Genomic DNA, 24597 nt, shown 5'->3' with positions numbered 1-24597 from the left:
CATTGAAAGCACACATAAAGGGGCTCTTTTAATGGCCAGTATGAACAGGAGGAATGATTACAGTGTTTACTGTCCATATGGACAGCTGACTGTTGTTTTAAGACACTTGAAAAATTGTGAACTCGTCCTTTCAGATTGGTGATTTTGTATCCGGTAGATGGCGGTAATGGAACAAAGGTGAAGGATGTAAGCCTGAGAAAAATTGTGAATTGTAGTTGTATTCTGCCAGCACTTTTTCTTTTTTTTTTATCGTCAACATACTAGATATCATCAACATACTACCAATTAAATATTTGAGGTTACAGCTATAACTAAAGGTTGCACGTGATGGTCATGGTTGTGATTTGAGTCCTCCAGTCCTTGTGAAGGATTCTGGTTTTGTCCTGGAAGTCAAAACCCCGGGATAAAATCATCATGAACAGCGCGGGAGATTTCTTCTTCCTGTTTCATGTTGACGTAGTGAGCTCGTTCTGCTTCTACCGCCGCTGACTAAAAACGAACAACCACAGGTCCACAGAAAAACAGAAAACGGAGTAACTCCTGGATTGTTGAAGAATATGGAAGACATTCAGCAGCCCAAGTCTGGGCACCTAAACGGGTTAGAAGTTGTCTTAATTTTTTGTCTACATTCGGCATGACAGGGATAAACTAGGGTGACTTCCACCTCCACCCAGAAGTGTGCTGCTGTTTTCCCCGTTGTGTTTGTTAAGTTGTCATATTTCAAACACCAGCCTGGGCGAATTGTTGTGCTTGTGTCAAACGGGGGCTAACGCTAACCTAGCTTGTTTAACGACACGTGTGTGTGTTTGTGAGAGAGCTTTTTTCCTCACATTAGTGAGCACTAGTGCTGAAACGTTAGTTAATCGATTAATTGTTCGATTAATTTATCTTTTAAAATAAAGAATTTATTGCTTTCTGTTACTTCTATCATACTGAAGTGATAACTCGGGGTTTTGACTCTTGGCCAGACAAAGTAAGCAATTTAAACTATGAAAGGTATGTGTTTAAATCCTAGTTGGTTCAGTAATTGGCAACCTGGCTCTTGTAAATGTGTAAATTTAGTTTATATAAATTTATTTTTACATCAATACATGAAGTCCCAGATCCATTGTCTGAGTTCATATGTTTGTGCCTACAACATACAGTCTAGAGCAATGATGTTTCCTTCGGGTCTTTTTTTTTTAGATAACTAAGTGTTTGTGCGGAAGCAGGGTTCACACTTTCAGATGAAGTCATAGGGCCACTGGGCATGCTGCCAAAACTGAGCCCAGCTGAAATTGAGCCACAATATATTTCCTAGTGAAGCTTGTGCTTGTGGAGTATTTTCCCCTGGTGTTTGCAAAACTGACAAAGGCTATTATGTTCAAGCTTGTACTGACAATCATACACGTCAGGCTTCTTCTCAAAAGATTCCTCTGTGTTCTTTTGAAGTGACTTTCCTTATGGTAATCCTGTTGCAAATCATTACCAATTTACTGTGTATGTGCACCTTAGCTAATACCAGCTGAATTCAAATGTAAGCACCATAGTTGGGTAAGCAGAGCCAATCACTGCACTGAAATGAGCTGTGATTTCAGTAAATGGAAAGTCTCATAAGTCAGGATGGCTTAAGGGATAGTTTTCACAAATTTAACATCCTCTCATCTTATTCTTTTTTTCTGTGTATTTTTCTGTAGCACCACAACCAAGAAGAGAGAAGACTATCTGGAATGGCCTGAGTACTTTATGGCTGTGGCCTTTCTGTCCGCTCAGAGGAGCAAAGACCCAAGCTCACAGGTGTGTGTGTGTGTGTGTAACGATCAGGGGCTCTAACAATTAGCAAAATTCACATTTAAATTAGATGTTTAACAGTGATGTTATTTTTCTGGTGGCTTTTTGGTAAATTCATGTTGTCCAGTGAGAAGTTTTTCCAGGTCTTAACTGTAGAGAGTGTAACCTCTAGGGTAGAGGACTCATTGTATTTACCAAATTGGACATCCTCGCTCAACCCACCGTCATTATGAGGAGACGGCAATTACTCATGATGCACAGCATCCCAACCTGTCCCGTAATGTTTATTAATAATTAAGTGACATTAACATTTTAAAAGAAATACAGCCGGTGCCCGATAACAAGGGCATCTCAGAATCTGACTGATGGAAATAACAAAAATCTAAAAAACTAAAATAATTAAAATCTAAATCTAATCTAAATAATTAAAGCTAAAATAATTAAAATCTTTTTTGTTAGTGAAAGAATAGAACAGACAAGAGGGAGCAATAAAAACAGCAATAAATGTATTAAATAAAATCTATAGTGTATAACTTTGTGAAAGGCTACAGGCACAGTAACCAGTGCAGACTTGCACACAGATATCCAGACACGTATATGCTTTTATACATACTACAAACGGGGGGGGGGGGGGGGGGGGGGGGTGTAACAGCAAGAGGAAAAGTTATTTTGTTTGTTGTATTTGGCAGAACAACAAGGCTCAGGCTGATATTACAGGAGTAATAATAACTGCAACTGTGCAGCCATGCTAAACTGTATAGCTGTATATTTTCCCTGAATGAGCAAAGATTCACTTGGAACGAAAAATGACAACTAGAAGAAAAGAAGAGCCTTTTGGCTAATCAAGGAAAAGTAGACAATGTTGCCAGAGTGTTTCATGATTCATTAATGAACGTGTACAAATTGATCTGATAAATAAATAATTAAACCAGCATAATGCAGTTCCTTTAATGTAGGGCTGGGCAATATGACCAAAATCTCATACCCTGATATAGGTCATTTCATATCCTGATAACGATACCTATGCACGATGCATAAATATCGCACAGCCCTACTTTAATGCCAATTAAATGTTCCATTATATATCAACCACTAGTCCTCTTCCCAGAAAGGACTGTTGTTGTTAGTGCGACGTCACGGTCTGTAGTTCTAATGAATGGCGGAGTAATATTTTTATGATGAGGCTTTTTTCATTTGAGCACGGCAAGGTGTGCTGTCATGCTGATTTGAGCACGTTCTGAATGTCTAGTTGACCAATCAGATTGCTCAGTCGGAACTACTTGTATAATCTAGGCTTGTGACAGTGGTAATGTAACTCTCTCACTCACTCTCTGACTCACTCACAAACTCACTCTCTCTCTCTGACTCACTCACACACACACACACACTCTCTCTCTCTTCCTCTGTATATGTGTACAAGACCTGCTAGAAGCAGCCACTTTGTAGTTAAAAGTGTTTTGTGGAGCCATGCATGGACCCATAATATGTTAAAAAAACACATTAGTAGCAAGAGCAATTACTGTAGTTTTCCTGGTATGTAGCCTATCTATTGAAGTAGTTGGTGCCCCACCAATTTTTTACATATAAAACGCCACTGGTTACAGGTATATAGTTGGCTAAAATACCTGAATCAAGAGTCAGCTTCTTAAGAAGAGGTTTAATTACAGCTACTTTAAAGGACTGTGGTACATAGCCTGTTACTAAAGACAGATTGATCATATCTAGCAAAGAAGTGCTAACTTAGGATAAGACTTCCTTAAGCCTAGTTGGGATGGGGTCTAAGATACAGGATGGTGGTTTAGATGAAGAAATTGTTGAAGTTAGTACAGAAAGGTCAATTGAAGAAAAGCAGTCTAAATATATATCATGTTTCACAGCTGTTTCTAAAGTTCCTGTGTTTTGGGATAAATCGGTGCCTGCTGAGGGAACTTGATGAATTTTGTCTCTAATAGTTAGAATTTTATTATTAAAGAAGCTCATGAAGTCATTACTACTGAGAGCTATAGGAATACATAGATCAATAAAGTTATGACTCTTTGTCAGCCTGGCCAAAGTGCTGAAAAAGAACCTACCACTGTTTTTATTCTCCTCTATTAATGATGAGTAATAAACGTGACAAAAGCTTGTCAGTCTGCGTTTTTTGACCTGCATGTCAAAGTACACGCCCATTTCCTACCGCAGCCGATGAGGCTATGCTAGTGCTATCATTAGCAGGGCTATGACTATCTGGAATGCCCATCATACCTAAAGTAACATTAGCTCAAAAATACTGCTCTAACTCATGGGCACGTTTCTCTAATAGAGACATCCTGTCTGTAACTGTGGAACGGTCATCACATGCCATCATTTTAATGAGGCTGCTTTGACTGCGAATACGCAAAGATAATTGTTAAACTAGGCTAAGCACGAAGTTAATAAACAGAGTAGCAACAAAAGGCTAGTTACCCACTAACACTAATGTCATTTCATAAAGAAAACCAGCAAATCTAGTTATATGTGAACTAAGCACAGAAAATAACATAGTAAGATAAAATGAAGGGGTTACAGCAGGATAATCACTGTATATTCAGACATGGCCGAAATTATTGCTACCCTTGCATTTTATTAAAATAATGCACCATTCACCCTAAACAGTGTTGAAATTAAAAGATATTTTATTATCAATGCATCAACGTCTATGTTTGGTTTGCAGTGAAACAAAACAAAACAGTTGTGGAAATATCTGATTTCATGCTTATTCTATAAAGACATTCTAAAATAGCCTGGAGAAAATTATTAGTACCCTTTAGAAGTTGTAAGAAATAATTGATTTGTAGTGATACTTTAAGCAGACTATTGTGTTTTAATTACTATCACAGGTGTTTTCAATCTTATAAATCAGGCAGCCAGTTTAAAAGGAGAAAATTACTCACTCTGCTGTTTATTGCCACTGTGTGCATCACATTGAACATGGAAAACGGAAAGAAAACTGGAGAGTGTTCTGAAGACATTAGAGAAAGGGTTATAGCCAAGCATGGTCAACGTTAAGGTTACAAGACGAACTCCAAAGAGCTTTATGTTCCTATAACCCCTGTTGCCAATATTATTAAGAAGTTTAAGGCCCATGGAAGTGCAGCCAACATCTCTGGATGTAGTCGCAAGAGGAAAATTGGCCTGAGATTGAAGAGAAGGATTGCGCGAATGGTTGAGAGAGAACCAAGGAAAATTGCAAAACAGATCCAAGCTGATCTTCAAGTTCAAGGTACAATAGTTTCAAGTTGCACCATCCGTCACTATCTGAATAAAAATGGGCTCTATGGTAGAAGACCCAGGAAGACCCCCCTCTTAAAAGGGAGACGCAATAAAGTCAGACTGTACTTTGCCAAAATGCATGTTGACAAAGCCACAGTCCTTCTGGGAGAATGTGTTTTGGACAGATGAAACAAAATCAGAGCTTTTTGGTAAATCATACCAATCCTATGTTTACAGAAGAAACAATGAAGCCTTCAAAGAAAAGAACACCATGCCTGCTGTTTAACATGGAGGAGGCTCAGTGATGTTTTGGGGTTGCTTTGCTCCCTCAAGCACTGGGTGCCTTGAATCTGTGCAGGGCACAATGAAATCAGATGACTAATCAAGGCATTTTGGGGGAAACATACAGCCCAGTGTCAGGAAGCTGTGTCTTAGTCGCAGGTCATGGATCTTCCAGCAGGATAATGATCCCAAACATACATCAAAAAGCACCCAAGAGTGGATGAGAAGAAAATTTAGGACCATTCTGTAGTGGCCTGCTATGAATCCTGATCTGAATCCCAGTGAACATCTGTGGAAAGAGCTGAAACTTGCAGTTGGGAGATGGCACCCATCGAAGCTGAGAGAACTGGAGCCTTGTGCTGAAGAAGGGTGGGCCGAACTACCAGTGGAGAAGTGGAGAAACCCTATTCAGAGTTACAGAAAGCACTTGACTGCAGTTATTGCCTCCAAAAATACAAAATACAAGTCAATTATAATAATAATTAAAGCTGCAAGCACGATGATCGGGCCCTCACACCTTTGCACACGTCGGGGCGCACCACAGTCAAAGGGCTTTTATTGCGGGCATGCAGATGTGTTCAGGACCAGGCTCTTATCAGTTGCGCAAGTTAAATATCACCTCCTGTGTGCACTATGTGGCTTTAGAAAACACCCACTATTTATACATCATGTTGCTGTATATCAAACGTAGACCACACCTTGCAAATTTCATGTGAATCGGATGATGTTTGTCACATAAGGCTGAATTTCCTGTTGCCATTAGGCAGTGCTACAAGAGGGTCTTTAATGCAGCAACATATTTATTGGAGGTTGACTGAAATGCATATGCATTTTCATGAATATCTGACATCACACAGAGTTAAATATTACTTCCTGTGGCCACTATGTGGCACTAGAGAACACCCATTCATGTCATGTTGCTGTATATCATGCGTAGACCACACCATGTAAATTCCATGTAAATCAGATGATGTTTGTCATGTAAGGCTGACTTCCTGTTGTCAGTAGGTGGCTTTATGACTATGACTCAATATATAGGCTACATGTAGATGCATTCAGGCCTGGGACTCTTATCAAGCATGAGAAATTTGGTGCAGCTTGGACAATGTACATTCAAGTTACAACAACCTCCTGCTTCATGACGAAACATCCAAGTTTGCCGCGTTGCCACGGCAAAGACATTTAATGAAAACTAAAGATTTTGATAACTTTAGATGACACTGACCAAATTTGAAGTTCTCTAGAAGGAGTTTGTTAAAATACAATGCTTGTAAATTGCAAAAACTGCGCTGAAATTGCAAAGTAAATTCAAAATGGCTGACTTCCTGTTGGACTTAGGGTATGGCTCCAAGAGGCTTTTTTTGTTCATCTGGACATGATATGTGTGCCTACCAAATTTTGTTCATCCATGTCAAATTTAAAGGTGGGGGCTTTTGACTTGAAATTTTCTAGGGGGGGCACATAAGTCATTTTGTCACACCTAACCCCTAGACCCATATCAGACAACTAAATACACATTTTCTGACAGGTGTGCCAAGTTTTGTGCGTTTTCAATCATCCCTAGCCCATCAAAAACGGCTTCCTGTTTCATGACGAATAATGTGTCGCCATGGTAACAGCTTTTGATGAACACTCATAAGTTTCACAATTTAGCATCATCTTATAATTTCATCTTATAATTATTGCCAAATTTTGAGTGGATCTGGTAGTAGTTAGTAAAAGTATGGGGCCTATAACTTTCTGTTGCCAGTAGGTCGCACTATTACTATAGTTCAGTATTGTCCTGTACATGTCTTCAGACTCTTTGGGACTCTTATCAAAGGTGAAATTTGGGAAAGATCTGATGAGGTGGAGTCCAGTTACAACAGTTTGTTTTGCAATGCGAAACATTGAAATTTGCCGCGTCGCCATGGCAACAGCGTTCCGTGAAAACTCACACTCTTCACAATATAGCATCATCAAGGTCTTAAGACTTTTCTGACCAAATTTGAAATGGATGTGTTCAACTTGCTAGGCAGAGGTCGTAAAAGTACAGCACCTGTAACTTCCTGTTGCCAGAAGGTGGCGCTACGACTATGACGCAATATTGACCATGGATGTATAATAAGAGCTGGATAGGGTGCTGCTGCTCAGCCAAAGACATCCAGCACTAAGTCTTGATTGTATATACCAAGTTGCATTCACATTATACAGTTTAATATTAGAGCTTAAGTCACCTCCGACCACAATGAAGGTTGCAATGGCAGAGTGGCGCTGTCCGTATTTCAGCTCATTTACTCCACAGGCAGAAGAAGAAGCACATCAACGTTGTTTATGAGGTTTTTATATATTTTTCTAGAACCACTCATCCAAACAACTTCACACACTGACATTGCACTTCCTTGATTCCCCAGCAATCCACCTGCCGGGTATGAAGTGGATAAGTAAAGTATAAGTTATTAAGCATAAGCACACACAATTATGATGTAGTACAAATAAATTTTTTTTTTTTCACACTTATTTGTATTGGAGAATTACCTCAAGTGCTGCAGCCTCAGCAAACACCTTGGAGTGTATGTCCTGTTGTTCATGTTGGGAGAGGAGAGCAGCGCAAATGGCTGGCTGTTGCTCAAGGAATCTTTCTATCATCTTGAACGTGCTATTCCATCTTGAAGCCACATCTGTCTTCAACTTACGGACTGGCAGCTCCAGAAGCTTCTGTTTCTGCTCAAGGGCATGATTTGCAGTGGCGCTGCGGTGGAAAAATCCCGTGATTCGCCGAATCCTCCCCAGCAGTCCTGACACAGGTTGATGGTGTGTGCAAAACACTTAACATGTTTAAAGTTGCCCAGCTGTGTAGCAGCTACCATGTTAGCAGCGTTATCGGTAACTAGTACCACATCGGTGGTTTGGAGCCCCCATTCCTGTGCATCTGAAATGTCTCATTCATGTTTGCTCCGGTGTGGCTTTCATGCATCACTCTGATTTGTAAAACACGAGACTCCAGCTGCCAACCATCAGTGATACAGTGAGCGGTAAAATGTGACATATGATTGAGTTGCTCGTGATGTCCATGTATCACATGTTAGTACTGCTCTCGGTGCTTTCTTCAAGGCTTCCATGGCGTCCTCTTTTGTCTCTTGGTAAAGCAGAGGCACCGCTTTCTCAGTAAAAACACGACGAGATGGTATAGTATACCTGGGGTCCGTTTCATAGAGCAGGTTCAACAAACTCTGAGTCTAATCCTGAACTCTGAGTTGATCTACTCTGAGATAGGAAACTCTAAGTTTCTGGTTCCAGAACAGCTGATTTGAGTCAGTTTAATCAACTCGGAGTAGTTTCACCCGGAGTTAAGCGCGTGCACCACAACTATAAAAAGCCAGCATCAATGGAGCCCCGATTCAACGAGTCACCATGGCAACGGGGAAGAGGAGGGCTGCGTTTTTCACCCCACTAGAACTAGAAATCTTAATTCGCTCATACGGCAAGTTTGAGCATGTTTTCAGAAAGAAGTGCAACACCGCTGCAGCTGCAAAAGAGAGGGAGACGGCGTGGAACGACGCTGCTCGGGTCAATGCGTAAGTTTAAATGTAGTCCTTTGTAATCACAATAATATTACAGAGGAAAACTGCTTGAATGGTTTATTTCATTTAGGTGCAATGCCGCAGGGGAGAAGCACACTTGGCAGCAGTTTAGGATGAAATATAAAAATATTGTTCAAACAAGTTAAACCTTGACATAATCTCATGGGGGTACCTCATTTTGATCATGTTTTACATTGTAAAGTAAATATTGAGTGGCTGTTTGACTGTGCAGTTGTTTCATCCCCAACATAATGCTGGTTTCACACACATAAATGTCTTCTCATCTACATCATGGTCTGTTAAATAATTAAGCCTATTTAAATTAACACAGACTTCTACTCAGCCAACAGAAAGAAGGCAGATGCCCATAAAACGAACGGGTGGTGGCCCAGCACCTAACGGAGGCAGAGGAGCTGGCCATAAGCCAGAATTTAGGAAGGCCAGTGGCTGGCTCCAACATTGTACAAAAAACTTCCGTTTGCAAAGAAATGCAGCGCAACACACAATATCTGCTGGGATGTGAGAGCATCGATTGCATATGCATACTACGATTGGTAATGTTGCAAATGTAAGTACGAATTAGGTTGTGTATGTAGATGATGGACTGTAACGTGAAACGGTACCACCCAAAAAGATAATTGTCTGGAAATGCTAGAACATCTATGCGCGGTCTGATAACCATCTCTCGACGAATATTTAATTCTCTGCGCAGTAATGTTGCACCTTCATCCACGGGATCGTTATCAAAAGGACATGCCATGTTAGTGAAAAAGTCACCACTTACTGTGCCTAATGGACTTCTAATATACTGACTCTGATTTTTTTTTTTAATGATTTTTTTAAATGACAGACAGCAGAACTAGGCTACACCAAAACTCGCCTGCTGACTGAATGAATGAGGAAATCAAATGGAGTGTGTGGCTCTGAAAGAGGGCGGAGACTGAGAGAAACTTGAGGTTCATTGAGAAACACCTGGTCCCGACCAGGTTAGGTTCATAGAGTCTGTTACTACGGTAACTGACCAAGAGCTTAAGTTACCTCTCTCTCTGAAACAGGTTAGAGTTATCCCTCTTTCTCTGGTTTGAGTTACCTCCCTTTTTGAAATGGAAAACTCAGAGTTTCCCTCATTTCAGGGTTAACAGACTCTGAGTTTTCACTAAACCTGCTTTGTGGAACGGACCCCTGGGCTCAATTGTGTGCATCATGTGCCGAAAGCCTTCATTGTCAACAACGCTGTAGGGCTGCAGATCTTTTGAAATGAAATTCGCCATGGACTTGGTTATTTTCTTTGCCCGTTCAGAGTTGGCTTGAAGTTTAGAACATTGTTGCAGAGTGCATTGGTTCACCGGAACGCTTGCTGCCACTGGGGGTTGCTGCTCCAAATCTATCTCTGGGTGATGGCGTACAACGTGAGTCCTCAAGTTTGTAGTGTTTTCTGAAATACTTCACCTTCACTTTGCAAGGCTTGCATATTGCATTAGTCTTGTCAAGCTCCTTTTTCCCTTTGAGAAAATAAAATCCAAAATATTTCCAAATTAATGCCTTCATTGCCAATGGGGCAGGTTGTATTTGTTTTTCTGTCAGGTACTCTGTTGCTCGTGGTCTCTCCATGACACACTTTGCTTTCTTCTTGCCCCGGGATTTGGGTCCGGGTGGAAACTGGCGCGGCGTCATTGTGCCATCTATGGGATTTAGCGAGCTAACTCATGTCAGGAAAAAATGGATAACAGCGTTGTGGCAAGACTGCAAAATATGAATCAATTCTTGGAATTTCTGAATCAGCAGAGATAGAATCGCGATTCTTATGTGAATCCATTTTTTGGCGCACCCCTACTTTAAAGAATAGGTTGAAGTTTTTTTTTAAGTCTGTCTTAATAAAATACTGTCTTAAGTCTGTCTTAATACTCCTACTCTCCACACTGGCCTTGAAGCTATTCTCTCAGAGCACAACTACACTGTAAGAAATGAGGAACAAAATCTTCTTCAAGGCCAATGTGGAGAGTAGGAAGTGTTAGAGCGACCAAGACCCATTTCCATGTACATATGGGCATGTTTATTAAGACAGACTTGAAAAAACCTAAACCTACCCTTTAAAGCTGTGTCTTTTGAGATCAGCTGACCAATCAGTAAACATGTTCAAATCAAAGAGGTGTTGCCACCTAGTTTAAAAAAAAAAAAAAAAAAAAAACCTTCTGCATAGGATACGCTTGTGGTTCCTTCCTCATCTCCTCCAAGACGCATTTGAGGGATTGGAACATCCTTGATGTTAGCACAGTGTGTTTCCTAGGTTTCTGGAGGGCTTAGATGCTGTGGACCATTATCATTACAATATTTATTTTAAAAATGAACAACACAATGGTTTTTTAGGAGGCAGCTTTGGGTTGTGCCTGACACAGATAAGACCAAGTGAGGTTAAATCCGTGGGCAGATGTTCTAGGGTAAGCTGAAAGAGACTTATTTGGTAATTTATAGATTGTCTACACATGGTGAAATACCTTCTGAGTTTTTGCTTATAAATTCTCAAATTACCACCAGTGAAGTACGCATTCTATAGATTGTATTTTCACTTTATTTTATCTTATGTTTAGTAATATTATCAAGTGAGTTTATTTACGTCTTATGTACATTTAAATGCTTTTATGTTCATTTTATGTCTCTTTTGTGATGTGAAGCACTTGTATGTAATTTCTTTTGTTGTAAAGCACTTTGAGCTACATTTTGTATGTAAGTTGTAATTATTCACAGACACATTAGCAAGAAGAAAAGTGAAACAAATATTCAAGCAATGAGTTCTGAAGTCATTTTCGTGAATGATCACACTGTGCAGCATACAAAATGGATTTCAACTGCGATTTTCTTATCCTCCCATAGTCAAGGTTTAGCCACTAGCCAGCAGAAGGGATGGGTATTGTTATGATTTTATTGATACTACTACTTTTATCAATATTCTTATCAGTTCTTTTTAATTACTACAAAGCTAATTTTACAAGAATTTACCGAATTTTAAGGTACATGGCAAACTAAGATAACAGTTACAGAACCTACACACAGACAGCTTTCGTTTTAGCTCGTTCATAACAATTCACTATTAGCACTGTGGTTGTGTAAAATGTAAAACTTTGTCAGTCCCAGGCCTGAGGATGGAGGAGCAAGGACGAGACAACACATGGATGCTTTCCATAGCAGAATGGAAAGCATCAACAGTTTCCTTCAGATTCTCTACTGAGGGTGTGTTTTAAAGGGAGACTTCAGTATTTTTCAACCTGGACCCTATTTTACCCATCTTTGTGTCTAGGTGACTAATTGGGACTACAATTTTTGAAATTGGTCCAGTATTGACTGAGAGTGCTGCTGTAAGCAGCTGTGAAATGGGCTACAATGTAATTCTTTGGGGAAATAGTGCCCCATCAATTTCTGCCCACTGAAAGTGCTTGTTTTTGCCACTGACAGGCTCAGATTGTTGTTATAAGTGTCTGACAACATTATGAAAAAGGCCATACAGAGAAATAAAACTTTATTTAACCTTTCACTTGATCCAGTCTTTTTGTTATCATGTCTAACCAAATCTCGCTCAAGGAGAAGTATCGTTCTGAAATCTCATGAGAATTGAGTCGTTGTCGAAATCAGCTAAATTATCAGCCATGACTTTGAAAATCTTTTAGATAAAACTAAGGTATGCTTTCTGTACTCCACACAACAGTCTCCTCCCTGCACTCCTCTCTCCAACTCTGTCATGGCTGAATATTTTGCTGATTTCGACAACAACTCAACTCTCGAGATTTAAGAATGATGAACAGTGGTAAAAATAAGCACCCTTAGTGGACATACGGGGTGCTATTGCCCCAGAGGATTACATTGCAGCCTGTTTCGCGGCTGCCGGCTGCAGCACTCTTGCTTGATTCTGGACCAATTTCAAAAACTGTTGTCCCCATTTGTCATTTAGACAAAAAAAGATGGGAAAATAGGGTCCAGGTTTAGTTTCCATTTAAGCAAAGGTGAAATTAGAAAATAACATTTCCTGTTATATCAGACTGAGATGAGACACAGACAAACATTCAAACTATATATGATCTTTTTGAGGGGCGTAATTACCATTCTCACCTTACTGGTTTGAATCAGCAGGTTGGCTGGCTTCTTTCTATGTGAATCTTGCTACTTCTTCTCCCTTAAGTGTGGGTTTCCTCCCACAATCTAATTGCATACAGAGTAGGTGCTCTAAATTGCCTGTAGGTGTCAATGTGATAGACTTGCAACATCATCTCCAGGTCTTTAGAGTGCTTTTCATCCTTGATTTATGTAGTGATGCACTGGACTCAACAGACTAAAACAGGACTAAACAGTGTAATCTCTCTCCATGCCTGCAGGTGGGCGCCTGTATAGTGAACCAGGAGAATAAAATAGTTGGTATTGGTTACAACGGTATGCCTAATGGCTGCGATGATGACCTGCTACCATGGTCCCGATCAGCTGAAGACCGCCTGGACACTAAGTACCCTTATGGTGAGAACCATGTCTACACACATTCCAGCACACATGAAAACAATCACCAGCAGGTCTCTGAGAGTAAATTAGCTCTACCTCTATTCAGACTCTGATCACATTTTTTCTGGAATAGCATCATTAAAAGAAAATATGTGCAACAAAACAACAAAGTGCTCCTGGTTTTATCCACTAGACCATTTTATTTCAAACTGTGTGTCAGACATTCTTGAAGGCATACATATTTTAAAGGCAATCGTGTGTGCAGCAAAGTTCAGAAAATTGTCCACACTGCTGAATTATCTTCCTGTCTCAAGTGCTATATATGGTAATACCACATTTGGGGTTGTAGAGGGCGGTAGAGGATAAATAATAAGATGTCTGCACTTCTTTTTCTCTCCTCCATCCTTCTTTGTTCCTTAGTTCTTGTTCTTCCCCTCACTCTTTGAGCTCAGTTTAGGATGTGATAGAGTAAATGAGGAATCTATATCTTTCTCAACTGAAAAAGAGCACATTCTCTCCATTTCTCTCTTTCTCTGTTTTGATTATGCGCCTGTTTTATTGCCATTACATGAGCTGAAATTAAGGAAAACAAATCCACAGAAAATCACTTTATACACAAAATATTTCTAGATTATAACTGATAACTAAACCACATTAAAATATTTAAGGCCCTTATAGTGGATCCATGGATGCTACTGTCAGTACACCCCCCAATATTAAAGTGAACCAAACAGACATTTTTGAATCTGCCTATTAGATTTTTAGATATTATGTGTATATTCATTTTCACCTGGGTGTGGTCCTAAAGGGAAGCTTGTGTTTGCAAAATTCACACTCCTCTTGGGAGTGTGAATGTTCTCAGGAAATTTCAAGACTGGATTTGGTCATTAGAACTTAATATTTCTTCTTCTATTAGTCTGATGGTGGCCCTGGAAGAAAAGTCATCATTATATTAGGAAAATCCACGGAAGTCTAGCCATTGGTTTACAAAACTATAGGAGGATGAGGGGGGATGGACAGACTGATTTGAGACTTCTGCCTCCGTTCCAAATCAACGGAAGTGAACAGAATTTTGTTTGTGGCGCTCAAAGCATCAAGAAACGCAACAGCAGCATCTCTTCTGTTGCTTGTTAATCCACAGACCTCACTGTGGTCAGTTTTCATTGAGACTATTTTCAACTAGATGTAAAATATAGTGAACAAACATTACACAGGTCAGACACAAAGGCCTGCTTTTTTGGGGGGGGGGGACAAATGAGAACATAACATGCACACAGGTGATCTAGATTGCCATGACAGCATTCAAGGTGATGTCTTGTATTGACTGTGCCACAGTGTGCCATGCAGAGCTGAACGCCATTATGAACAAAAACAGTGCTGATGTGAAGGACTGCACCATGTATGTGGCTCTGTTCCCCTGCAATGAGTGTGCCAAGCTCATCATCCAGGCAGGTGGGTGTTGACAACACACACACACACACACTCACTGTTACTGGCCAATTAGTTGAAACTGTTGGTAGGCTGATGCTGATTTTTTTTTTTTAAGGCATACTTTGTGTTACTAATATTAATCAATCTAAGTTTTAATTACTTGCAGTTACTACTAACTTTGTGCTCATATTTTGTGCCAATGTTCAATGCCCTCAAGTGTGGCAATGTTCTTAACAAACCTCTATAATTCCAGGTGTTTGGAATTAATATTACCCATATATAGAATTTACCACCCACATAGACTGTATGGACGCATTTCATCATAGTTAATGATAATGCTCAACCATATGAGCTGGCAGTGCATTCCCAACAGGAAGGAGTGACACAAATAGTCAAGACCAGAGAAAAAACTCAGCTGCATGTTTACGAAGGACCTGGGAAATGTTGCTTGCTCTCAGGCATTTATATAATTTAAATCAACTTTAAAATAACTTTGTCCTCCTCTGTGCTTCTACACTCGAGTGCCTCACACCAGGCTATATTTTAAATTAAATTAAATGAGATTTTACATCAGTTGAGGAAATTTGCTCAAGTAATGATCAAGCCCATGGTAGCCGCCAATGTTCAGTCACCCTACCTCAGTCTCTCAGCAGCAGCAGCAACCTGAGCAGTCCACTTCTGGCAGACGTGATCTGACTTTAAGTCTTTTCACACCAGGCTCAGACAGGTTTTTTCACATATATATTTCAAGAAAGTGATTTCATGGTGTGTAATGAAAGTGTGGACTCCCATGTAGATCATGTGTGCAGCAGAAGAAAATTGCAGTTTTTTTTTATGCAGAAAGACGGCCAATAAATTCCTTCATACGTCCACAGTTTTATATACATGCACCCAATGTTGGGCCTCATGCAAGACCCGCTCATACAAACAGATTCATAAGTGAAACTTGTTTCACTAGAGTTACGAGTTATAGCTAATACCTGAATCTAAACCGGTCCCTCCTTATTTCTGACCCAGAAGCAGTCGAGAGAGTTTGGTGAATCTGATTTGGAAGCTGCCACATCCATTGACTCTACCTGTCCTCCCAGCCTTAACTTTTTATTCAGAGCTGCTTAGTGTGAATAATATGTACAACACAGTTTACGATCAAGATCATCAGTAACATATCAATTTGTTGTATCAGCATGAGTTAATACTGTTTAACTATACCTCACTATCTGCCATGAGACTGATATTTCTGGAAAGGGTTCAGACTCCTGTTCAGAGGTAGTAGTAGTATATTACGGTCCACTGGCCAATCATCTTCCTCCACTATTTACAAGGGAAGAGTAAACAACAAAGCAGGTCATGAGTCATGTTATCATCATACAAAAAAATATATATAAAAAAATATATACCGTATTTTCTCTAATACTATAGTTGTCTAATAGTTCAATTAAAAGCCGGGTCCAATAATGGCCAGGGGTGTGGTCGACACGAATAAATAAAGGCCGGTCCCAAATACAGGCCGGGGAGGGAAAAAACAAGGATGGATTAAGGCCATATTCAGACCAAATCAGGTGTTGCTGCGCACCGCTGCAGGGTTGTACGGTGATGTGTGTGTGTGTGTTTGTTTGTGCTCTAGAAAGTAACCCCTGTGAAACAATTAGATATTTTTTTTATTGATCTGGTTCACCACTTTCTTACCAGCTCCATCTCTTCATTCACTCTCTAGCCCCCTCTCTCTCTTTTTATCTCATCTTTTTTTTAAATGAGTTGGGAAACCGACAGCAAAGCCTAACTTTACTTTTAACGCTATCAAATGAAAAGAAACGCCCACAGCACTCCTCTTGGTGCCCGTTATAATGTGACTGTGGTTTGTAGTAATGTACAAGTGCCACAAGATGGCGGTAGCTATAATTGAAGTACCATATAGGACCTGTGCAAGTGTCAGTGACTAAATTTTCCATCACACCCATGCCACAACACTGTAGTGAGCGAACATGGCACTCACCAGACGGAAGTCTGACATCAAATTCAAAGAGAGTTTTGCGATATGCGGAGGAAAATTACCCAAAAACTGTCCTCGACTGTCGGTTTCAGCATTCCAATCTCCCATCTGTGTCTGCTAGGAGACTTTTTCCTCAGTTGAACCACCACTGAAATTAAACAACCCTTATTGGTCGCCTTAACAATTGCTAAGAAACCATCTTATTCAGCTGGAAGGGCTCTATACATCCCAATAGCATCTTCTGTTATCTGAGTACATTTCAATGGAAAGATAAATAGCATTAAAAACAACCAAGTTGGGTCCGTTCATAAACACCATTAGCCTACCCATGTAGCACAGTTAAGCTACATATATATATATATATATATATATATATATATATATATATATATATATATATATATATATATATATATATATATATATATATATATATACATATATATATATACATATATATATATATATATATATACATATATATATATATATATATATATTAGTCCAGTCAAGTCGGTATTTGGACAGTTACACAATAATTGTTCTTCGGGTTCGCTGCATCAGTACATGCAATTGTAAATAAAGCAATGGATATTACACTAAAGTGCCGTGCCCCGGCTTTATGCACATACACAACATATCCAAAGCCAGCTAGCCACTTGGAGTTACAACAGTCTTGTGCAGCAGGTCTGCGTGTAGTGTTACTATTTACATCACAGTTTACAGGACTGTTGTAATTTTTGTGAATGTTGTAATAACTACATTTTTACATTTTAGACATTTTACAAACTGCAAAAACAAAAATCAAATTAATCACATTCATTTAATATATCACCCAACCTTACACCACACTGTATGTAGTGTGGCTTTGTGTGTAATATAGAATGTTCAGGTGCAGGTTTGCAGCACCAGTAGATGGCAATGTGCGCTGTTTTGAATGAAGCTTTGAGAAATGAACCTATTCCCAAAGCAACGTGTCAAAATGCTCCAAGAAGCTTAATTTCATCATCAATAGTCTATGCTGTAATGCTCATTGTACCTCAGAGTATGAATGTGTTGGTCAGCACCAGCAGCATACTTATTTTGCTACTCTTAGAGCCTTAGAAGACGGACAAAAGTAGCCATACTAGGGAGAAATCAGCTCTTACCTCTTTTACATATTGACCTCTTTCTTCATGCACTTCCCCAGGTACGAAGTGAATTTCTGCTTAGAAGACTAAAAATGGTCTTTATTTTGTGTTCATACCTTCTGCATCCCTTCATTATCCCTCACTCCCTCTGTCCAGGTATTAAGGAAGTGGTCTATCTCTCTGATAAGTACCATGACACGCCAGAGATGACAGCTTCTAGAAGACTGCTCAGCATGGCAGGGATACAATACAAGTGAGTAAGACATTTTCAGACCTGCCATCCTGTACATATTTTGTGTAGCAGGTACACATTTTGACATCAAAGTAAGCTGGTACAATTTATTACTCTTAACTATGCAAAAAGGTGGTGACACCTGAGAATTCAGTTGTGCATGTGCAGAACCAAAGTCTAACAGCAAGAGGCAGCAGCGTCTAGCCTGCCGAAAAGCAAAAGAAGAAGAGGAGTTCGACCAATCACAGCACCGGATTCATTCCCCCTGCCTTCACCCAAATATCAAGCGGGCATTTCAAGAGACTGCAAATGGACAGCAACATGACATTGATTTTATCCCTCTCATTCCCCCTCTTCACTCCGACTGGTTCCTCAAGTAAGGATGGTTCTTTTAACTCCTTTGCAAAGGTAAATGGACATGGGTGGATGTGGAAAGTTAAAATTGTGAATTGAGTTAACTTAAGGTGACTTAGACCTGCAATAACTAATAATGTTAGCATAACATTACGTAATTTGCAAGCTAGCTTGCCTGTTCACCAGGCATTTAAGATGTCAAAGTAACTAAGTTATATTGTCTGTGTGTTGCAGATTGTTAAACCTGACATTTCATAGTATTGTATTCATAATTATTATTGCAGCCAAACCTGTAACCGTAATGAGAGTAACAGATCATGGCACGATTTTTTAAAAAAAGGAAAAAGAAGCAAGTGCATGTGCCACTGAAATAACGTTACCTAAAAAGTTACTGGGAGGTGTGTGTGTGTGTGTGTGTGTGTGTGTGTGTGTGTGTGTGTTGGCACTGTTGTGTAGTGTATGACTTGGCCTCCTCTAGGAAAATTTCAAGGAAAGGGAATACCCCCATTGCAAATTAAGTACAATATATAAGGAGGGATGTGTTTGCTTCTATAGTTTCAAAAGCCATGCTCATATTCAGCCTGTATTGTTATTAGGTCATCATACCATTAAGTAATCGCCTAGCCAGGGTTTTCCCTGAATTTTTTTGGAGACAAAGATGGCAAAGGCTGGAGAACATCCGTGATGCGGTGTATACAGTTTATGCACGCAGTTGCTCACCTTTGGAGTGTCGTGCACTTAAATGAAAAAAATCATGATTTGACAGACAAAAGTGTCCATCGGGATTTAAATTTTATACCAAGATGGAATAAAAAGATATTGATTTTGTAGGCCTGGGAAAATATGCTTATTTCCTCATTCAGTACTATGACAATACTTGCCGATGGTGCAAATTCAATTCAGAATTGATTCTCAATTCAAAACTGATTCTCAATCGAATGAATAGAAAAGGGGGCACTATTTTCAGTTTGTTGCTGGTGGTCTGCTGCCTTTTTATTTTAAAAAAAGGCATTAATTAATTTGAAAGCATCTTACAGTCTCCTGCCTGTATGAGAATAACAAACTGAGGGGGAGGCAGAGTGCTCCTCTGTGTTGTTATTAACATCATATTTCCAGCAGTGGAGAGCAGCCTCTCTGCTGCACATTAGCTCCGGGGAAAGCCACCGTTGTCCAGGTACGCTGAGAGGGTGCAGGGTTTTTGAGGTGAAACAGACTGAGCACCAAGTTATTTTCTTCGCACCAGAGTTGGTTTAAGTTATTTAATGCTGCAGTGTGTGTTGGTCAGCTGGTCTCATTTGTTACTGGCAGAGTTTTTTCTGGTTTGGGTTTTACAGCTACATTGTCATCATTTTTTCAAATAAGGTGAAAATCATATTTTTAAAAATCTAATTGGCTTAAAGTTTGGTTATTTTTGATGTGCTAACATAGAAACTATATAAATACAGCAGTAGTGGTGGGTTAGTGGGTAGCCTGAGTGAAATTGTGTTACTTGGTAAGCTATTTTTAGGCAAGTGAAAGACAAATGGACAAACATAGGCATAAATTACCAACTAACAGTACTGGCATCTGCAGATGTTTTTGTAAAGAATCTGTTAATGGTATAAAGAATTTTCACTTTTTTTATCTGATTGACTACTGCGTGTATGCAAATTATGTACAATAATTAATTATGCAAACAGCAGTGATTTGCATCTGATGCATCTAGGTCACCAAAGTGGTGCTCAAAAAATGTGTCCAGGGTTGGCAGGTCTTCATTTTCTTTGGTACACATGGGAGAATTTTGTTGACATCAAAACATCACCTCAGACCTCACTATGGAACTGTATCATTAATTTGCCATATCTGGTGTCCAGGACTCATCCTGATGGTGTTGTACAGATATTCCTTTTGTTGTACCAGCTGTTCCTCAATTTCCCTCCTCTATGTCAAACTTCATAGTGAATTCTTTCATTTTCCAGAATGCTTTTCAACAATCAAGAGAACTTGCTTGTGTGTTTTGCATTCAGCTCAGTTTTCAGGCCAGCAGAGAAATTAACATCACAACGCAAATTGTCAAACATCTGTGCTCAAAAAGAATGAGAAGCTGACACCAAGACTTGCATGTAAAATGTAATGCATTTAAAAACGTATCAATAATGTTTCGCATACAGTAGTTGAAAATCCTGTTATCACACTGCCTGTATCTAGCCAATATGGTAACACCTGATGGGAGCTTATCATGCTCATGGATGCAGTACATGATAGTAGTCAGATTAATTTAGAATGAGGCAGGAGCCATCATACAACCCTGCTTGACTCCCATCCTGATTTTGAAAGGATTTCTATCTGATCCACCACAGTGAACACTAGCAGTCATGACACGAAGGAGGAGGGTGAAGTTGACAATGTTTTTGTGGGCAGTCAATGTGCGCCAGGACGTGCTGGAAGCTTCCTGGTTGATTGAATTAAAGGTCAGATCTGGTCAGGTCTATAAAGCCAAGAAATAGTTGCTAGTGTCTCTGCTGCAATTGTCTGTCTCTGACAATGTCAGTCATGTGTGACAGGTCAATATATATATATAACGCTGGTGCGTTTCCCTCCAACATTTGAAATTTCCTCTGTAGAGGTACTCATCTCTCGTCTTTCTAACAGTTGATGCCAAAATAAAAGCATGTAGTGTGTTGGGCCTCAATCATGGGATCGGACAAAGGCAGGCCTTCATGTAAACTCCCTGAAACAAAAGAGCAGCGCCAAAATGCTGCTCTCACAGACTCCAACTCCCAGCATGCTTTGCTCAGTTTGCACCTTGGTGTGAAATATTCTCTCATTGGCAGAGACGCATCAACACCACCAAGAGTCATGGCAACGCAGCTGTGACGTCGCTGCAGCTTTAAGAAGCAGCTGTGCGAATTAAACATCGCCATTCCATTGTAACTACGCCAGAGGAAGCTTTGCTTTGGCCGTCAGCCAGTTTATTAAAGGAGGTAACCCTGTGCACGTGTAATTCCCCTCACCAAGTTTGAAGAGCCTCCCTCGCTGGACGAGCTGAGACTCTGCCCCATGTTCGCCTGAACACAATCACTGGATCCAAGAGACAGACCGCTGCTGCAATCCAGCGCTCTCAATTTGCCTGCAGAAGAAAGAAAGGATTTCTCCACAGAGATGAAGGACCATCTCGTCTTTACCTGAGTCAACTCCGCTGTTTTCTCCGTAACGCCCGCCCACAGGATCAGCACACACACACTCACAAGTTGTGAAAAGCGATGATGTCTTCATAGTTTTAATAAATTCACATGAGCCGGTTGTAAAAGGCAAATTGTCTTTTGTCTTTTACCTTCTTCTCTCTCCTGTTCACACACACACACACCTACATTTCTGTTTACAACTTGCCCCAACTTTGTGAACATTTCTTGTTAGTGGTCGATGGCTGAAAGTATGATGAAAATGTGATTTTCATCCTCATCCATGTTTCTATTTGGTGTTTTCCGTGTGTGTCCTCATACCTGTGCCTCCCTGACTTCTGTGTGTGTTGTGTTTTTTTCCTCTTTGTGTGTTTTGGCAGGCAGTTCAAGCCCAAGAGGACTGAGATTGTCATTGATTTTAATTCCATTAACCACCCTGGAATGCTGAACAGCACAACCAAGTGAAAATGCAAACAGCTCACCTTGGGGAGCCACTGAAAGAGGTGGGGAGGTGGAGGGAGACTGACGAGATGGAAAAGGACTTTGATGCCTCCTTTCTGTGTGTCTTCTTGCCCTCTGCTTTGTCCAAAGGAAAATTCAAGGATACCTTGACTTTGGCGTGTTTTTGATATTTTGATCAACCGGATATTCAAGATAGTTTTATTTGACGCTTCACCCAATGTGGCTGACTGTGGCAGAAGGTCTTCTTTGACATTTTTTTTTCTTTTAAAAAAGGAATATACAAGGACCCTGAACACATTGTCTTTAGTTTTTGATTTTAAAATCCTTTGAATCGTAAATCAGATCTCCTCATGGCTGTCTGCACAGGGGAAAACTTTTTTTTTTTTAATTATTATTATTATTTTATTATTATTTTCATTCGAAGATGGTTCCAGACTGAGAGGCAAAGGGAGTATTACCTTGATATTCTTTTGACCTTTCCCATTCACCTTGGAGGCTGCCCATCGAATCTAAGTATTGTCCTGTTGAATACAGGGAGCTCCTCTGTCCTGTATGAAAGCTAATTATCTGTTTTTGACTCCCTGGCTGCCATTTCCTCAAAGGTCAGCACTGTTAAGATGGTTGGCTATTAATTAACAGCACAAATGTGTGGGTCAAATTTCACCAAAGGTAAATAAACTATTCCTTTATGCTGATTGGTTCTCTGCAACTGTCTCATCATGGTTGCTCTCTAAGTTGCGTTAAGTTATATTAAGTTGGCACCACTAAAACTTTTGCAGCTCAGTTCATGAGAGCAGAAACCCCATCCCTTTTCCAAGGTAGCCTGTTTTACTATGTATTTTCTATGTTGAGGTTTTTTTCTGGCTTTCTGATGATGGCGATGGGCATTTACTACTGTACTGGCAACTTGCTCATGTTAACAAAGATAAAGCAATGATTTCTTTTTTTTTAGCCCTTAACCACTACATATCCCATGAGGCTATGACAGAACTATGAGTGAGACCTATGGGAGCTGTATTTCTTTTATTAAATGACATTAATTTGCTAGATAAGAAGGATTAATTGAGCTGTTTTACAAATGGTCCAATTAATTGGAATTCCTATTCAAAATAAGTGATGGCTCACAAGCAAGGATGTTTGAATCCAGAGAGCCAGCAGATTATCTAATTATCACACTTTTATTTAAGGTTTCTTTCATGTTACTGAAAGGCTTTTAAAAATGTGCATTTATTGTATCTGTCTGTGACTATATTGCATTGTCTTATTGTTATATAGTCTGACATGCTGTTACAAGCTTATGAAAGCTTATTGACTACATGTACTGTATGTACATGTGTGCTTTCACATGGATGTCAGGAAAACACAATTCAGTGCTCTTGTAGACAGTATGTCTTCATACTAACATTCCTTCAACCATGTCAGCTGTTAGCGCAGTTTAAGTCAATAAAACATTGGTACCACGTGAGCTAGTGTTCACTGTGTTCATTCTTCCTGAAAAGGTGTTCGAAGTACAAAATTAACATTTCTTGTTCTGTGTAAACTGAAGGTAAAATGGAGCTTCAGCAGTCTGTGTGTTACAGATAAGTGGATATCTTCCAAAGTTACAGTCTTTGTTTTTCCCCGGACAGCGTTTCCTTGTTGAGCTTCAGTGGCGGGATGGTAACAAAAACAATGAATTTTGTGCTAAAAAGAATAACTTGTTGATTTGTCTAACTCTTGCTGCTGAGGCTCATATTTGCCCAAATAAACTTCGGTATACATTTTTGCACAGAGCAAGGACAATGGATTTTGTCCCTCATCACTTACATTGCAAGTGCATTAAGAAGGGATCTCTTCACAGCCAGCATGGACAGGAGGAATGATTACAGCCAGCAAAAACTGTTCCCATGTTCATATGGGCATCTGACTCGTTTTAAGATAGAAAACTGAATCTATCCCTTAATTCTCTTTCAGTCTGACTTCCGCACCGAACCTGATACTAAAGGTGTGTTCAGACTGAACACAAAGCAAACTGTTGATGTGGCATAATTGCATCCAACTGTAAAGCCACAGCAAAGACACGAGTAGATGGAAGTTTTGAACTGGGTGAAACAAACTGAGACTAATGCTGCATTAACATGGATTCAGGCAGATCATAGACAGCAAACCATATATCATTTTAGTGGACAAGAGCAGGATGGTAAAACTAGGTGAGGCTGGCAGAGAATACCAGTAACAGTAACGGTAGATGGCATTCCTACGCCATGGATTGGTAAATGCTAGATTAGACTGGATCAGCTGGAGGGACGAACTCTTGCAAAGTGCTGGTAGGGAATAGGTTAAGGTAAGGGTTAGGCGCACAATGAAGAAATACAATGCGTATAAATCTCGCAAGAGTTTTGTAAATCAAGCCCTTCCTGCCAATCTAGCACCAACCTGATTGAATTTACAATCGGATGTTACATAGCTGCCTCACACAAGGAGAAAACACTGGCGATCTGGTCAACAAGAAGCTTATAATTTTGGTGTA

General features: G+C 39.8%; 1 protein-coding gene across 1 annotated transcript; it reads left to right on the top strand.

Annotated features, from left to right (window-relative positions):
• The first annotated feature begins 365 nt into the window (after nucleotides 1-365).
• Nucleotides 366-23553, top strand: dctd (dCMP deaminase). The gene is made up of 6 exons (XM_067584480.1): nucleotides 366-598; nucleotides 1677-1776; nucleotides 13211-13346; nucleotides 14664-14780; nucleotides 18036-18132; nucleotides 22007-23553. The coding sequence occupies exons 1-6, from the start codon at nucleotides 558-560 to the stop codon at nucleotides 22089-22091; spliced, it is 576 nt and encodes a 191-aa protein (XP_067440581.1). The 5' UTR covers nucleotides 366-557; the 3' UTR covers nucleotides 22092-23553.
• The last annotated feature ends 1044 nt before the right edge of the window (nucleotides 23554-24597 follow it).

This window comes from Thunnus thynnus, chromosome 3 (assembly GCF_963924715.1).
Source record: "Thunnus thynnus chromosome 3, fThuThy2.1, whole genome shotgun sequence".
Taxonomy (NCBI): Eukaryota; Metazoa; Chordata; class Actinopteri; order Scombriformes; family Scombridae; genus Thunnus; species Thunnus thynnus.
Note: the sequence above shows the minus strand (reverse complement) of the source record. Positions and strands in the feature narration are given on the sequence as shown.

Excerpts from the sequence above, each read along its gene's own strand:
- dctd (XM_067584480.1), top strand. The coding sequence starts at position 558 with ATGGAAGACATTCAGCAGCCCAAGTCTGGGCACCTAAACGG. Across the intron at positions 13,347-14,663 it reads GGACACTAAGTACCCTTATG|TGTGCCATGCAGAGCTGAAC; the intron begins GTGAGAACCATG and ends ACTGTGCCACAG. Across the intron at positions 14,781-18,035 it reads CAAGCTCATCATCCAGGCAG|GTATTAAGGAAGTGGTCTAT; the intron begins GTGGGTGTTGAC and ends CCCTCTGTCCAG.